Source organism: Cygnus olor, chromosome 15 (assembly GCF_009769625.2).
Source record: "Cygnus olor isolate bCygOlo1 chromosome 15, bCygOlo1.pri.v2, whole genome shotgun sequence".
NCBI lineage: Eukaryota > Metazoa > Chordata > Aves > Anseriformes > Anatidae > Cygnus > Cygnus olor.
The window spans coordinates 4267764-4285784 of NC_049183.1; the positions used below are offsets into that span (position 1 = coordinate 4267764).

General features: G+C 36.6%; 1 protein-coding gene across 6 annotated transcripts in view; it reads left to right on the forward strand.

Moving 5' to 3' along the window:
- IFT140 (intraflagellar transport 140) overlaps positions 1-18021 on the forward strand; it is an 80671-nt gene that overhangs the window by 8391 nt on the left and 54259 nt on the right. For 5 of the 6 annotated variants that reach the window (XM_040574432.1, XM_040574430.1, XM_040574429.1 and 2 more), the window contains 11 exons: positions 906-1127; positions 4357-4478; positions 5191-5333; positions 7999-8174; positions 10675-10766; positions 11993-12099; positions 12908-13056; positions 15819-16022; positions 16382-16454; positions 16588-16679; positions 17569-17696. In XM_040574432.1, coding sequence (XP_040430366.1) covers positions 906-1127; positions 4357-4478; positions 5191-5333; positions 7999-8174; positions 10675-10766; positions 11993-12099; positions 12908-13056; positions 15819-16022; positions 16382-16454; positions 16588-16679; positions 17569-17696 — 1508 coding nt within the window. Of the gene's footprint in view, positions 1-905; positions 1128-2561; positions 2700-4356; positions 4479-5190; positions 5334-7998; positions 8175-10674; positions 10767-11992; positions 12100-12907; positions 13057-15818; positions 16023-16381; positions 16455-16587; positions 16680-17568; positions 17697-18021 lie in introns of those variants that run through there. The other variant, XM_040574433.1, reaches the window with a different exon arrangement.

The following is an 18021-nucleotide window of genomic DNA, read 5'->3' on the forward strand; positions in this document are numbered from 1 at the left end:
TTTTTAAAAAAAACAAAACAAACAAACTTTAAGTGAATGAAATGTACTAAGAAGTATGAATAAAAAAATCATTCTTCCATCTTGAGCCTGAACTGATTTGCTAGACCCAACTTGTTCCATCTGAGTAGGTTGTTTAGTAGACAGGTATTTGCTCTGCCTACTCTGATAAGCTTTACACAAGAGGCCTGTGTAGCACTTCAGTGTGCATCATTTCCAGGGGAAAAAAGTATCTGTGCTGTTTAGGGAAATGGTAGTATAACCTGTCTAGCAACAGATGTACTGGAAACATTTAACTCTGTTAATAAGTGCATAAAAATGCACTTAAAATTATGCACTTAAATGCATAATTTTCAAAGAGCATTATTAAAAATTGTCATCCAAATTTTACAAACAGAAAAATAAATACATGAGGAGATTAAATGATTTGCCTGAAATAATACAGCAAACTATGCACAAAGGAAAGCCTACCTTTAAAAGAACTGTTTAATTAGATTATTCTGTGTTCTTAATTAAGTCCTTTATTCTTTTTAAAAGTTTTTTTTTTTTTACTTTGAAATGTGATTGAAGCCTTCTTATCATTCACACGGGAATAAGAGTTTGATATTCATTGAGAGCTCTTCATGCATGCTGGGGGGAGGAATAGCTTTGAAAAGCAGAGTGAGGCAATCACTGAATACCACTGTGTTTTCACAGGCTATTTTCAAATGGGTGTACTGCATGTCGTAGCACATTTTTATGCACATGAAATATCCATAAATACTTTGTGTAGCCACTTCATATGTCTTACCAGATGTTCTGTTACCTATCAGTCCTTTATCACAGGAAAAGATCTTGTTGACTGGGAAGCGAATCTGAAAGTTTAGCTGCATATTTGTACTGAGCCTGTACTTTATTTCCATTTGCAGGGAGAACATGTGTCTGATGCACATGTTGAGAGAAGCTTTCAGGTCACAGCACTTTCCTGGCACCCTTCCAGGCCGATTCTTGCAGCAGGCTGGGATACTGGAGAAGTTACAATACTTAACAAACAAGACAAGGAGCACCATGCTGTACCACCAACTCATAACACCAAAATTACAGTCCTAAACTGGAGTACAAATGGTACCCACCTTGTGTCTGGTGATAGGGTAAGCAGTTGAAGTATCAAATGTGCATTTGATGTGGAACAGTGTTGCAAGCCCAGTGATAGAAAAAGATTATCGAATGGATTACTAGGGGAAGGAATAGTTGCAGGGGTAGGTGGATAAATTTCTTTGCTTCAGATACAAATTAAAACTGATGGGGAATGAAACCCAATTGTAGTGTTTTAACTTTTTTGCAGATCTTTCAATTCACCTTTAAATAAGCGTCTCTAACCTCGCTATGTCCTGGGTAGTAGGTTAGAGTTTAAGGCTGTTTGATGGATTGAATGTTTGAGGCATATGCAATTTGAATTATTTGTATCAGTATATGGAGGAATTTTGTGTCACTCAAGCATAAAACCCAGATGTCAAGAATCCAAGAAGTCCAGATACAACATAATCTGGACTTAGTGAGTGCACTCACCTACAAGAAGAATTGTACAAATCTTTTGCATTAATGAAGTCTGTTTTGTTATAGCAATACCCTAAAAATGAGTTGAACTTATTGTATGGAAAATGTTTTAGAAATGCTTGCAATGTCAGTCTTTATTTCTTGATAATCTGGTTACCCTTTATATGGTGAAATGAGAACGAAGCAATGGAATACCTAATATTCAAGATTAAGTACTCATGGTTTTGCCAGTTCTTGAATCAGCAAATGGAAAAGTGCTTTTTAAATATTCTTTCTGATAAGCTTGAGCTTCTCGAAGAATTTTTATTTTTTATTTTTAGAATTTTTATCTGACTCAGAGGAAAATGCAATTTTAAATCACTATTGGTAAAATCCTGTTGCACTTGCAGAAATGCAGAAATTGAAAACTAAGAGGTACAATTGCATTTATGCTCTGAAATAGAAAGGAGACAATGTTGCCCAGACAAAAGATAACGAATAGTGTAACCGAGGCTTTATATAGAGATAATATTAATGTAACTGCACTTTACATTAACCCTACATTTATGAACAGACTTCTTCGAATTGATTTTTGGTGTAAGATCCCAGTAAGTCTTCCCAAAACAGATGTAGCCAATCTTATAGGCAAGTTTAATTAAAAATGTTATAAGCTCATCTTAAGTGCTACTCTGAGTACTTATCAAAATAGAGTAAGCAGTGGTTTCAAGTAAGTGTCTTAGGAGGACGAAGCAAGACCTGCATGTATTGACATGAATGTTCTTCAGTTTTACCTAGGTTAAATAGCTGTCACTGGAACAACCAACCTCAATGGACAGAACAGCATGACGTTTGAACTCAGTAAAGTTCAGTACAGCAAAAACTAGCTTTCAGCCTCTAATGGAATTCAATAAACACAGCTGAGCACAGTTCAAGGTTCTCTGTGGTATCCCTGGCCAATGAAATGTGGGTCCTTAAAACCCTGCAGCTGTTTAGCAGCCAGCTTGAGCTAATCAGCTTTGTGAAGAGCCAAGGCTTGTTAGGCTGGGTGCACAGCTGTTTCTGCATCCTGTGGCTAGTGCCAAGATTGTTTCTGCTAAAAACTGTATTGTGTGGGCCAGCTTATCCTGTTGCATGCTCACTGTCATCCTACTTGGTGCATGTTATACTCAGTGTGTGGTCTGTGCACCGTACGTACGCTTTGTTTCCTATATCCTTCCCAATAGTCTTTAAATATAGTTTTAAAATCCTTCATGTGAAGGATGGCAGTATGGTGGTATAGATGATATCTTAATTCTGAAAAGAAGGTAGAACTTTCATTCTTGGAGGGGGAAAAAAGATGGAAGCGTTACCTTGGAAGGCCTCAGCTGCATCTTGTGTGGGTTCTAGTTAGGACTGTAAAGTTAAAGTGCTTACGGTGTACTACTGCTACTAGTATTCCACTTGTAGAAGGACATATATCTTTTAAAAACAAAGAAAAATAGAGCAAATTATAATACCGCTTCTATTGTTGTCTGTCTTAATGAAACAAGATGATATTGAGCTTTGTATTGCAAATTGTTAGTTTTTCAGGTAATATGCAGAGGGCCTCCAACTGCCGTTTGGTTGCCTAAGTACTAACAGAATAACAAAAATAAATAATAATCTTTAAATTCCAGCTGTGAAGCTGTGGCATAAGTCAACAAGTTGGGATTGTTGATTGATACGTCATGCTCAGGTCTTTTTGCGTGTCTGCCTTCTCCATTCTTTTTAGTCAGTGGGCTTTGAGGTTGATGTGCTTTCTGAGCAGGCACTGCAAAATGCTTGCTGTCTCCAAAACCTGTGCCGGGCTCCAAGGCTTGCACGGTGCTGGTACTTTGGTGTGTGCTTGTGTTCTTGCCTGCAGGAAAAATCACCAATTGGGACTAAGTGATAGTAGTTTTTATCTATGCTGCAAATACGTATTTTTTAGAAACTATGAGTATTTGATTAGAAAAAACAAAGTGAATATGTATTCCTAATTTTTATGTAAAATTGATAGCCAAGTCAAGCTTAAGAATATAACCTCTCATAATATACAGGAACAATCTTGAGATTTGTCTGTAAGACTGAAGTTTTGTTTGGGATGAGGTAAGCATGTAAATGTTGGGCAAATGGAGTTAAGGAAAGGGACAATTAGGGTAAGTGTCAGAAGAAAAAATTGAGGCTATGTAATACTTTCCTTGAGAAGTGCTACAGGCATTGTTGTTCAAGGTATTTTTAAAATTAGGCCAAAAGAAAGGGCACAATTATTTTCCAGAGCTAACTTGTATTGACGACTGTTGAATTTATTAGCCAACTAGTATTCATTCCTTCATTATCTATGATTCTTCTAAGTTTTCTCTTTTTTTTTTTTAAAAAAAAAAAGAACAATGAATTCTCATTGTACTCAGGTGCCTACTCTGTGAAAGAAAAGGAAAGCTCCCTGCTTATCTTAAGCATTACTGTCCTGTGGCTCAATACTTTTTTCCTTTAGCAACCAGACTATTTGCAAAAAAAAGTGTAAAGGGAGCTACCTAAGAAAATACCTGCATATGCAGAGGAACATTGTTTCGTAGGGCTATTTTACTAGGAATGGATGTGATCTACAAGTTTTTTTAGATAACTTGATTTTAAATAAGCAAATGTTGTAATTTTAAAAATCATTTGTACTCATTGTTGCTTAGGTTTAAAATGGAGTAATTATATGTGTCCTTTAAATTAAAAGAAAGGTATTGCTCCATCACTAAAATATTCGGAATTGATCACTTAATGTGCACTGAGTAGTAAAGAATCTGGATTCTCATCTATGTGCAAGGTATAATGAATTAACCGTTGTCTTTTTTCCAGCATGGTGTCTTGGTTCTATGGAGAATGGACCAAAGAGGTCGAGTGCAAGGTCCTCCCATGCTGAAACACGAGTATGGAAAACGTCTGTCTCACTGCATCTTTCGACCACCACCTCCTGGCGAGTAAGTGTTGTGCCCCTGTCAGAGCACTGGTAGACTAGGTCCTTCTCTTGTTCCACAGAAAGAAAAACCTACTTATAGACAATGAAAAAATAATAATAAAAATAGAAAATTATCCTCCTAATTGTCCTCTGGTTCCAAGTTCTCCTCTCCCTCTAGTTGCTATGGAGGCCATGTGTTCTGTATGCAGCAACAAATCTTCATTTTGTCAATACCTTTTTCTTTGTTGCTGCTGATTCTTTAGTTCTAAGTGGTAATGTTGCTGACTGTGAAAAGCAGAAAGCGCACTGAAAACAATTATCCATGAAATTATTGGCAAGAACAATTGAGCTCTTAAATATTATGTCTTTTCTCTCCAATCAAGAAATAAGAATCAGTTCTAGTATAAAACAGAAAAATAAACAACACAAACCAACAACAAAACACACCACAAAACAATAACCCCCCAAAAAGCAATTTTCTTTGTCTGGGCCATTTCTTTGTCTCTCTGTAAAAAAGTAATAGTACTTATAGGGAGGAAAAAAAGGTGAAGCAATACAAGTGAATACTATTATTAAAGTTTTGTTTATTTGTGGGCTTGTTGGTTTCCAACCAGTGTATGAAACATCTTCTCTCTTTACAATGTGTCTTATGAATTATTAATTCAAGTTCTTTAGGATGGAAAGTACTTTGTTATGTAAGGAATTGGAAATGAAACATCTCTGATTGTTTCCAGGGATTTTGTACAGCTGGCAAAAGCAGCTGTGAGTGGTGATGAGAAAGCCTTAGATATGTTTAACTGGAGAAAAGCTGGAACAGGAGCACCACTGAAAACGGGACTCCGGGAAGGACTGTCCTTCTTTGTCACATTGATGGATGGTAAGAGCAAAACACTTCTCCAGACTGATGAAAATTTGTCTACTTAATGCTTCAAAACTGTTCAGTGCAAGATAATCCTGTTTTCATATATACAACGGGATAGGGTATTCATAGATGTTGAAGAATATTTGGTAAGAAGAAATTAATAAAATGCTGAAAATGTTAATGTCTTCAGGGTGAGTCCTCTCTAAAAAGAACACTATAGGTGTTGGATTAGTCAGGTTCCCAAAGGAGTGAGTGTAAGAAAAGTGTAACGCTCAAATGCAAGTAAAATGATAAGCTATCAGCATTTTATACAAAAATGAGAAATGCCTTTATTATGTGTTGTTTTTTTTTCTAGAAATAGTCAAATGCTACTAAAACATACATTTTAAAAATAATGTTTGTTTGTTTGTGTTTACTTTTTTCTCCCTGTGCTTTGGTATGATGCTTCTATATAAGGATGGCAAAATGTCTTTACCTGTTGGTGTTTTTTTTAGGTTTCTTCCTAATATTCTTTCTTCCTCTGCCATGTCTCTTCCTCCTGCTTTTATTCTTCTGGGTGCTAGTTTGTTACCAGCTAATTTTCTTCCTACCCCCGTTGTTCTCATGATGCCTTTTCCTAACCTGTTAACTCTTTGGACAAGAGCCAGAACGTGAAACAGGCACTGTAATGAGTATTTTTCTGGTAGGTGATTTGAGTATGTAATCCTCTCCATTCAAGTGCTAACTACTCCAAAAATCTATCTAAGTTATGCTAGTTCCACAGATCAATTACAGCATGATTCAATGTTTATATTCATTATGACAGTAAAATGTCATAAATGACATAATTAACACCAGTATGATTGTAGGAGTGACATTGTCTAGCTGTGTATTTTTCTTGCAGAGCAGTGAGCTGTACCTTAATTTGATTTGTGAGGTGTAAACCTCTTCAGTAGCTAGGAACTATTCAAATAAAAATGGGATACAGGACTCTTGTTAGACAGATGTCAAAAGTGAAAATCTTTGCATAGCTGTGTGGCTGTTACCAGGTGCTTTGAAAGGGAGCATGTATTGGTACACATCTCCTTCTAGAGACAGACTCAGTGTCCTGAAAGTGGGTGTCCTCAACATTTTCTTGGTTTCTCAGGTCTTCTGTTTAAACTTTATTTTTCTGTCAGATGATACTGGTGGTTTCTTTTGAGCTTTCTAACTGCAGAGGATGATAATGCATAAGTATTTTGGACCTAAATTTTTGTTGTTTTAGGCAGAAATCAGTCATAACTTCAAAATCAGTTAACATTTTCATAGGGTTTAAATGTGATCTCTAAATTATTACTACTGTTTATTATTAAATTATTACTACTGGTTTTCACCACAAACTTATTAAATAAAAATGAATTAAAATTATTGCCTTCAAATTGTTTTTAATGTTTTAAACATTGCTATTGTATATTTTTAAATCTCAGAAGAGACTTGACTAAGGACAATAGAGCATCTTTTAAAATAAACAATTGAGCTCATCAAAAAATATCAAATATATCCCGAGTTTCGAGTACTAGTCTAGATACATTGTTGCTTCCAAAACTCTAATCTCTGTATTTACCAAAAAAAAAAAAAAAAAGAAGGATGCGTGTGTGAAATTCAGGTAATATGTTACATGAGATGCTTATCTGAAAAAAGGATTCAATGAAACAGGATAAAGCATAAAATGAAACAGTATGGGATCAGGTGGGAGAGGAGGTTGGAAATTGGTATTTTTTTTAATGTAGGTAATATAGTTGGTATATAGAGGGTGATAATGTGTTTGCAAGAGTTTTGTAAATTAAAACATTCTTTTTATTAAAGGAACCTCATATTACCTCTTAGGTACAATAATGCGGTGTAGGTCCTTAGTGATCTCTCTTACACATTTGTTTTCTATTTCAGCTTTTTTTTTTTTTTAATATATATATTTCTTAGAGCTTTTTAATTTGCACCAATTTGAAATGCCACATTTAAATAATACCATGAATTGCCAAGAAGTTGTGTTACGTGCGTTGGATCTGTTAAATTTTGGTGACCTCATTTGTTTGGTGATTTCAGTAATATCATTTGCAAACTACTAATTATAGGATTTCTCACTGCATAGACCTACATAAGATTTATGCAGTGTTGCAGTTTAACCAGGTGATACACGTTACGTTGTTAGTGTTCTTAGACACAATCTTATTTGCTTTTTTATTATGTCTCTAGTATACGTAATTTCTTGTGAAATTCACGTAGAAGAGCTGCATTTAGTGCGTGTGTGTGTAAGGTGGGGTGTTCCTAAACAATGAAGAACCTTATATCCATGAGCTTCTTCAATCTAAACTTCAGTGTAAGTTGTACTAATTCTTAGCTGTACTTCTTTCCCAAGTTATTAATGGTGAGCCTTCACATACCTGCATATCTACGCAGAAAGTGTACTTTTAGCTTCAAAATATTTCAATGATGCTATTTAAATGAATTGCATCTGGATTTTCTAGATGAGTAAAAGAGAATAATTTTTATTTGTTGCTCTTGTTAGCTATCGTAATTGAGACAAACCAGGAGGCGAGAATTGTGGTTATTTTACTCTTAGCACTTGAGGAATATTATATTAAAGCAGAAAATAACAAAAATGATTTTGTGGCTACAAGTGCTGTTACCTAAGAGCTGTGTAACTTGTTTATATATACTACAGGTTCTGTGCATTATGTGAATGAGAAAGGAAAGACGAGCCGTGTATTGTCAGCAGACAGTCTGGTACAAAAGCTTCTGTTCATGGAGAAAGGAGATGTGTTAGTTGTCATAACAGAAAACCTGCTGTTGTCCTTGCATAAAATTACTCCTGAGGGAGAAGCAGAGGAGCTCATGAAGGTAAGAGTCAGACTACAAGTTAAAGTTGCAATATTGAATCTTTTTTTAGAATTTTTGATTATTATTTCCTTTAGTCACAAATGAACCAGCTTTTTTGTTTTTCAGATATTACCTTGGTGAGCGAATATACGCTCATATAAAAGTGAAATAGTTGTGTTACTGAACTTGGAAAGATGGTTTTCATCTTGCTTTTGTGTTTTTTTCTTATTTTCTTCCATTTTGACCCTCTGTTAATCTCTTTGCTCCTTACTTACCTTGTCTTAGTGAATTAGAGAAGAATTAAAAGTTGATACTTATAAAATCTATCTGTAATTCCAGTACAATCAAATATTAGTTACGATGTTTTGTGGACAACTACATTCATAAACAACATCCAATCCATGATTTGCCCATTACTTCTCTCAACTATCATCCTTATCACAAATTCCTCATGCCCCATGTTGGGTGCCAAAAAGGACTGTGGTGGTTTTACTCAGGTGGGCAGCTGAGCTCCACCACAACCACTCTCTCTCTTCCCCTTCTCTAAGGGAGAGGAAAAATATGATGAAAAGGGCTCAAAGGTTGAGATACGGACAGGGAGATCACTCATAGAATGGCTTGGGTTGGAAGGGACCTCAAAGATCATCTAGTTTCAACCCTCTTGCCATAGGAAGGGATGCCACCACTAGATCAGGTTGGCCAAGGCCCCATCCAGCCTGGTCTTGAACACCTCCAGGGATGGGGCATCCACAGCTGCTCTGGGCAACCTCTTCCAGTGCCTCACCACCCTCTGAGTGAAGAATTTCCTTCTAACATCTAACCTAAATTGCCCCTCTTTCAGTTTAAAACCATTTCCACTTGTCCTGTCACTATCTGCACGAGCAAAGAGTCACTCTCCATCTTTTTTATAAGTCCTCTTTAGGTACTGAAAGGTTGCAGTGAGGTCTCCCTGGAGTCTTCTCTTCTTCAGGCTGAACATCCCCAGCTCTCAGCCTTTCTTCATAGGAGAGGTGCTCCAGCCCCTTGAACATCTTCATGGCCCTCTTCTGGACCCACTCTAACAGATCAACATCCTTGCTGTGTTGGGGGCTCCAGACCTGGACGTAGTGCTCACAAGGGCAGAGTAGAGGGGCACCTTGACCTACTCATGCTCCTGTTTTAATGCAGCCTAGGACACAGTTCACCTTCTGGGCTGCAATCGCACACTGCTGGCTCATGTTGAGGCTTTCGTCCACCAGAACCCCCAAGTCCTTCTCTGCAGGGCTGCTCTCAGTGAGTTCTTCTCCCAGTCTGCACTCATGTCTGGGATTGCACTGGTCCAGGTGCAGCACCTTGCACTTGGACTTGTTGGACCTCATTAGGTTCACATGGGCCCAGTTCTCAAGCTTGTCCAGTTCCAGTTGATGACATCCCTTCCTTCTGGTGTATCAACTGCGCCACTCAGTGTGCTTAGTGTCATCTGCAAACTTGCTGAGTGTGCACTCGTTCCCACTGTCTATGTTGTTGATAAAGATATTAAACAGTACTGGTCCCAGAACAGACCCCTGAGTTACACCACTTGTCATTGGCATCCAATTGGACACAGAGCCATTAACCATCACTCCCTGGGTGCGACCTTCAAGCCAACTCCTTATCCACTGAATGACCCACCCATCAAATCAATCTCTCTCCAATCTGGAGGCCAGGGTGTCATGTGGGACAGTGTCAAAGGCCGTGCAGAAGTCCAGGTAGATGGTAGTTAATGATGGTAGATGGTAGGTAATGGTAGATGGTTGTTAATATCCTCAATTTTAGCATCATCATTTGCTCAGAGTTGTCTACTATTTTAAATTAGAAGGAGCAGTACCCTCCTCCTCTCAGTGATGTTGTCTTTGTCTGGAAATCTGAAAGATAATTTTGTTCTTAGATTGTAAAAGTGTTCGTTGCAGCTGCAAAAAGTCTAGGAAGGTTTAAAACAGAAACCCTCGCGTCACAGAATCACAAATAACAATGATTTTTGGGTGACCACATTATATGGGGAAGAAAAATAAACTGACCTTATCCAGGACATATAGCAATCTTGGCTCAACATGTAAATAAAATACTGTTGAAGAATAGCGCCTTTGGGGGGTGAGGGAGAACCTTCATTTTTTTTCTGATCTTGTTGATCTAAGATCAGAAAAGAATGAGTACTTGTATGTTAATCTTTTTATTAATCATTACTTATTTTTGACTAAATTAAGATCTGGTATTTCGTGTTTTAAAAAGAATGCTTACCAAGTTCTAAGAGGAGATCTAATACAAGAAGAAACACTGTTCCTTACCTACTTACCTGTCTACAAAACTTCTTTTATTGAATTTATATACATCGTATATTTGATATGTTTAATGGTGATCAGTGAGAGGAACTCCTTGATCTTTCTGAACTATCTGACAGATCTCGTTTTACATTTTAACCTTGTGGACATACTAAGCAATTCAGATGCTTAGTGTCTTTCAGTGTGTTGATCCTACATTTCATGTATTTATTTTTGGTTAACAGGTTAAGTTGAGTGGGAAGATAGCTCATTCTGCAGACATCATTTTAATAGACCATAGCCTTATTGTTACAGCAATAGGTGAGACAGTAGTCAGGTAAGAATCCTGTTTTAAAGCTGTTTTTGCTGCCCATGAGAAGTGCCAACTAAACAGTTTATTATCTGCAGTGCACTAAAGTTTTTTCTAAAGTGGTATTGTCTTTTTTTTTTTTTAACTGGTAATGTGTATAAACAAACAAAAAAAAACTTCAAAAATTTCTCATTTCACAAAATACAAGTAATTAACTGAAAAACCTGTTTCCTTGAGAAATAAAATTACTTGTGTATATTTTCCTTTCTCAAGGTAGTTTTATTTTATCAGCCAGTACTACCCAGACTTCTTCTTTTCTGAATGCCTTTTTGTATTTCTTTTTGAAAAAAAAAATATATATATATATTTTTTTTTTCATGAAAAAGCCACTTTGCTGTTCTTGGTCTTTATCTTCTGGTTCTTATGACAGTCATAGCAACAGGAAAAAAGTGCTTGCTTTTCAGGATTTCTCTGTTACTGCAATATAATGCAAGTATTCTGGTTATTTCTGCCTCTAATTCTTTAAACCAAATACATCACTTTGCCATGTTGCTGTTATAATGTTCTGTAGTTTTGTTTTGTTTTGTTTTGTTTTGCATCTTTTTAAAGTACTATGTATTTTTTCCCTGTCTTTCCTATGACTTACTCTACGTATTTTGTCAAAATTTGTGGGGTGAGGAGACAAAGGAGACTATTCCATTAACATCAGTATTTCACTTGTTTGAGTCTCCCTACTCTCGGACAAACTATCTGCTACTGTCAGACAAAATAATCTGGTAATCTTGTGAGAATGTTATAAAGACCAAGTGTTGAGCAGGAAGATATTTGACAATGTTTAATTCTAGAAAGTACATCTGGAATCCAAAGGGCTACTGCTTGAGATGGAATATTCTTAAAACTAATGAGCTGAGCTGGGTGGAAGAAGGTAGCAGCAATGCCTCACTTACTTTCTTTTTTTCTTAAGACTGGATTTACTTTCTTTTTTTCTTAAGACTGGATTTGCTTCTGACTCCTTCACAGAATATTACAAAATATCCCGTGGACTAAAAAGACAAAGGAAAAGAAAGGAGATTAAGAAATTCACATTCCAGAGGCAGCTGCTAGCAATTTCATTTTAGGAATTAAATGATTGGGGCATTATGGAATCTTAGAATCAGGAAGTTGCAAATTAATGCCATGTACAGCATCCTATTGACTGTTTAGAAGACACCTGGAAGGAAAAGCATTGTTAACTCTTGTTTTGTGTGCCTTAGGTTCTGGGATTTGGACCGAGGTGAGAATTATGTGCTATCCCTAGATGTGCAATTTGGATTTGAGGCAGGAGAGTGTATTAACTGTATTTCCTACTGCAGTGCCAAAGGTGAGAAATAATATGACAGCTCTGTTTACTGGATCCTAAACCTTGTCAAATTGTTATTCTTCAGTGCCCTTTAGTCATTTTAGTATAATTTTCTTGTTACTGGGTGTTTCAGTAATAGCACGTTAAGTAGAAGTGTTTTAGTCTAGCTCAGGAGTGCCCTTTCGATGGAACAATGAGATTATTTGTACTCGGCACACTTTGTCTCCTATTGTGAAGTTGTCTCCAAGCACACCATCTGGATTCCCTTTGATAGCGAACTAGTAGACGTATTCCTGGAGTATATATAATGCACTCCAACATGTTATGGGCAGGCTACAAGCATACATTAGAGCTAGTGAAAAGCAGAACTCACTAAACATGTATAGTGTGGACATCAAGTCCTTACAATTGGTTTCTCTACAGAGCTCCTAACTCCTAACTGTTGCCTTGTTTGCTAATGTAGGCACAGCTAGGGTCTACTAGAGTGGTTTTTAATGGTAACTTGCCTATCTATACTACAAAAGCAGATATTTGATTAATAAATGGTTAAAATGAAATCATTGTCTGATATATTTAAAAGATAACTTCATCTTCTGTCTTAGAAAATGGGCATTGGTTTTCAAATGAAACTTCTATCCTTTCTCCAGAAAGGTTCTCCAGTACAGGGCCAGAATGCTGGTGTGCAGAAAGGCAAAGAAATGAACTGTTCTAGAACAAGGCTTCTCAATACCTCAGAACCAGAGTGAGGCTTCCTACTGCTTTGTATAATGTTTGTGTTTCTCTGAAGCTTGGTAAGGTATGAAATGTCTAAAATGCCTGTGAATGGCAGGTCTCCTAGCAGCTGGTACTAACAAAGGGAGAATAGCTATGTGGAGGAAGGCATCAGGATCCAGTCAGAGCATCCAGGCTTTGGAGAACAAGGAGAAATGGAAGCTCCAAGCACCTACAGAACTTGAAGGAAATATCACTCAGATTAAGGTAACACAGGAAAGAGTCTTGTGTTTTATTAGGACTTCACAAACCTTACTTGAATATATCTTGTCTGGAATAGATGAGTATGATTGCTATCTTACAGACACGTGCCAGCAAGAAACCAGTGTTCTAAAGGAGGACAACCCTTGAATAAAGCAACTTTCAAAACTGAAATAGGCAGAAGTGTTACCTCTTTGTAGCTATTGTGTTACAGACAGGGTTGAAATACTCGGAAGGATTATGAGCTGAAATGTAAATAGATCATAGAATCATAGAATATCCGGAGTTGGAAGGGACCCGTAAGGATCATCAAGTCCAACTACTGGCTCCATACAGGATGACTACCTAAAAATTAAACTCTATGTCTGAGAGCATTGTCCGAGCTCATCTTGAACTCTGTCAGGCTTGGTACCACAACCACTTCCCGGAGAGCCTGTTCCAGTGCCTAACCACCCTTTCAGTGAAGAACCTCTTCCTAATATCCAAAATTTACATAAATTTATTAAAATAGCAAAAAAGAAAATAGAAAAGAAAGAAATATCAAATAGAATATATATATATATAATAGAATAGAAAGAAAAATCAAATATCTGGTGCCTTTCACATAAGACTGGGAAGTACTTTAAAAGCAATGGCATTTGCTTGCACTAGGTAGGATGTGTAGTGAGGGACTGTATCAGTCCTACTTACAAAATTAACACATAAGTAATATTTAGGTCAAGATCCCAAGCTAAGATGCTTCAGTAACAAAAGGCCCAGGAGAAATGGTGTGTGCCATTAATATATCATGTGTCTGCTAATAACTGGGGGGGGGGGGGGGAAGAGACATAGGTTTTTGTCAGCTTGACCATTTAAGCATTTTCTAAGTAACAGGATATAGAGTGCCGCCCAGAAGTAGCACCTTCTTCGCAACATTTGTTAGCATAAACAAAAGCTTTGCCAAAGAATTATCAACAGTCCCCGCGTTTTATCTCATAATCAAGTAATCTTTAATCATGAAAACTATATATTTTTTTGTAATCCTTGCATTCTATTTTTTTTTTCAAAATCGTTAGGTGTAGAATCTTTTGATAATTCCTATGAAAGAGTTTTGCTGTGTTACCATGAAAAACTCAGAACAGAAAGCCATATACTATGGTGAGGTCAAAGGACAGCAATAACTTCTTTTTCCACTCCTTGGAAATCTAATATTTTTTCAACCTGATATAGTGGCTTCTAAAGAGAGGTGGCTAGAAATGCACTCTAACTTGTCTGTCGTGCAGCATAATATTCTAGTTAACAGTAACTAAATATAAACAAACCATGCAAATTAGCTTTATTTTTCAGATCGTGCTCTTGAATAAATGAAATAACTTCCAAATACAACTATTTAAATCAATATTGTTGGAAAGACAGACACAGAAATATCAATGTCTACACCAGTGAATAAAAAATCTTTGAAAATCAGGAAATTAATATGAAACTTCAAATAACTTTGAAGGAAGCAGAGACCTTTGAGACTTGGCACTAGATTTTATAGATCGTATCTGCTGCTGTACAACAGCAGAGTTGGTCTTGAAAGGGATTTTCTGTAGTTATTAGAAACTTCATAATTAATTTAGCCCATGGTAGTATGTCTGCATCAATGGTCTCTGGTAGGTTTAAAAAAAGGAAAAGCCAACAAAACAGCCATCTAGCAGCAAAGGAACACCCCTCATCCCTCTCTTCTGTGTCTTCCTGGGCCCAGCAACAAAGGCAACTCCTGTGTCAAACCTGTGCCATGAACTATGTACCTTGCTTATCAAGGAGCGTTATCAATAGTGTTTGAGTTCAGGCATAGCACCAACCCCTGCCCCGTGTGTGTGTGATTATAGGGTCCAGACTATAAACGGATCATCTCTGACTAAATCCTATGAAAGAGTTCTTTTGTAGTACACTGGTTGCCACAATGCTTTCTTGAAAAGAATCATTCTTTGATAGGAATAAACATGAACAATGCTAGACATGCTTGTTTAACTGTGAATATGGAAAGACAGAATGAAAATGGGAGCATCAATTTCTCTTTACTATAGAAAGAATTTATCAGCTGCATGTTAAAAACTGTCCTTGCAGGCAGTTTCAGAAGCAGATCTCACTGTTCTGTCAAATTTTCAAAGGTATCTCCAGGTTTAGCAATGCTCTGTGCAAGTGCTATTTTTAAATCCTAAAATAAAAAGGGAAGGATAACCTACATAGAAACTCAATTAAAAAGCTAGAACATTTTCCCCCCTTCTCCTTGAAGAATCCCTGTGTTCTTTTGGACCCCTTTATGCATGTGATTTAGCAGTGTTTGGTAAGGAGGTTGTACAACATTGAGAGGGATATAAAACTGCAGAAAAGAATAAGGTAATCAAATAGGATACTATGCATGCAACTTGCTTTTACAGATCAAAGCATGATTAAGCCTTTTAAATAAGTGATTCTCTCATGAGTATAAATGTAAGGTGGTACAAAACTATCTTAAGAAAAAAGTGGTTTTAATATAAAAAATAGCTCCTCCACTTAAACTAAGGGAGTCCAAGTAGCTGGGTAACTAGCATAATAGCTTTCGTCTGTAATAATTCCTAGTCATTGGCTGTAGTTGGACTTCCATATTTGTGTGCATATGTGTGTACATATATATCTATACAAATAAAATGTTTATACCATCCTAACCCTTCTCATCTGTCTTGGGATGATGCTGTGACTGTTCAAGATCTTAGATGAAATTGTGCATTTTGCTTTTTTTTTTTTCTTGCTCTCATGTGCAGTGGGGCTCCCAAAAAAATCTACTAGCAGTGAACAGCATCAGCTCTGTGGTGATCCTCAGTGAGCAGGCCATGTCGTGTCATTTTAATCAGCAAGTGGCTGCTGTACAAGTGTCTCCCAGCCTGTTTAACATGACCTTCTTCAGCACAGGAACCACCCACAGTCTTCACGTTGATATGACTGTTAACGGAGTCTTTGCTACTAAGGTTATGTTGGTCTTCTCGTTCATTTTTCTCAGTTCTTTGCCTAGCTAGATGTATAAAGACCAAACTTTCCAAGTCCTTAATATAATTATTTGATATTCTATTTTATTGTGTAATGGAAGTATTCTTATGACAATAGCAATCATTCTGTTGTGGAGCTGGTTTTCAGGTAGCACAGTGACTCAGTAGTCCTCTGGATGCTGACTTCTCTTTTTAGGGTTACTAAAGGCCTTCCAATCCAATATACAGATGAACTAGTAAAAGAATGGCAGTTGTGTGGAAGGTCTTACTGTGTTACTGCATAAATTACAGTATGAGTCCAGAATAAAAATGTTTATGTTTTGGTTTTTGATTGTTTTTAGGATGCTGTAGTATTTTGGAATGGGAAGCAAGTTACTGTCTTTGAGTGTTCAGAAGATACTTTAAGAAGTGCAGGTAGTGATTCCTTTAAGTCAAAATTCCTTTTTTCTTTTCTTTCTTTAAAAAGAAAAAATAAGGGAAAAAAAAAAAGAAAAAAAGCTCACCCACAATTATTGCAATGATGGTTTCCTTGTGATCCTTCTTCCAGGCTCTTTTCTCTGTGACTCTCCAGTTCTGTCGATGCATGGAGAAAATCTGTACACAGTTGAGCCATATCGGGTCCAGGTCCGTACCTGGCAGGTAAGGGCTGATGAACACATGGAACAACAAATATGTCTTACTGTTTTTCAAAGACTGGTGTCAGAGCTTAAAAAATAAGTGGAAGTTCTGTAAACATATTGACTCTAGATTTGTCATAGGAAAAATGCATTGAGGATTTTAGCTGTAAGTTCTACATATTGCGTTCTTTAGTCTGTTACATTCAAACATTTAAAATTACATTTTAAAATTTAAAAGCTTTTACATTTACGTTTAAAAGCTACTGCACTGTAGCTAATACTAATAAGTATTTATAATAAAAAACAGAATTATGTAGGGACCAGAATGCTTATGAGGATGTAAATTGCATGCATATGGATATATAGTACTGATGGGAAAATTATAATATTAAATGTTTTAAGAGAAAAAAAAAATACCCTGTGCACATTCTGTATGTTCCTGTGGAGTCTTCTGCGTAAGTTTTGCAGCCTCTGCTTGTCCATGAGAACCAAAAAGAGAAATGTGATATTACAGTTCTGTGATACATAATTTTATTTAAGAAATAAATATTTAAGAAAGGGAGGTTTTATCAGAATGAGGACTGAACTAATGTTTTTCTAGATGTATATTAGTGGACCTTCAGGGAGCTGTATTCATGCATCCCTCTTAGTTGGAAAAAGTTGTATTATCAAAGAGGCCATTTTTGCACAAGTATTTCTGTAAGTTTTAACTCTTTTGGAGGCTATACATCCAGTTTTCTACCTGAAGCAGATTGTGGTTTTGGAGACCTTTTGTGAGGGATGTGTATGCGAAGTGCAGTTTCTCTCATTTTTTTGATAGTGATTTGTCTAACAGAAGTTTAGCAATTAGCTTAGTAATAAAATATTAAACTCTGAATGTACAAACCAAGTGTTACACCTTTTTTTTTCAGGGAACAGTTAAACAGCTTTTGGTGTTCTCTGAAGCAGAAGGGAATCCATGCCTCTTGGATGTCTGTGGAAACTTCTTGGCTGTGGGAACTGATTTGGCTCACTTTAAAATCTTTGATCTCTCTCGCAGGTATTAATAAGCCTTTAAAAACAATCTGTTCATACTTGAGGACGTTTTCTGTGGGGAGGGGCGAAATCTTTAGCTGGTTTTGATGCTCTGAAAAGTGATAACCTCTTTGAATCTCAAGACAATACAGTATAGCCTGCATGAACTGATGGCATATTCCTGAAGTAAGCGAAGAGACACAGAATTGTTAGACAAATCACGGGATGAGTAATGTAATAGTGACTTAGGGTATTGTTAGGTATGTTTGTATGTATTGGAAAGTAGGTGGAGAACTTAAGGAAGATCTAGACAAAGATGTTACATGCTTCTTCTAATAAATTGAAGAAGA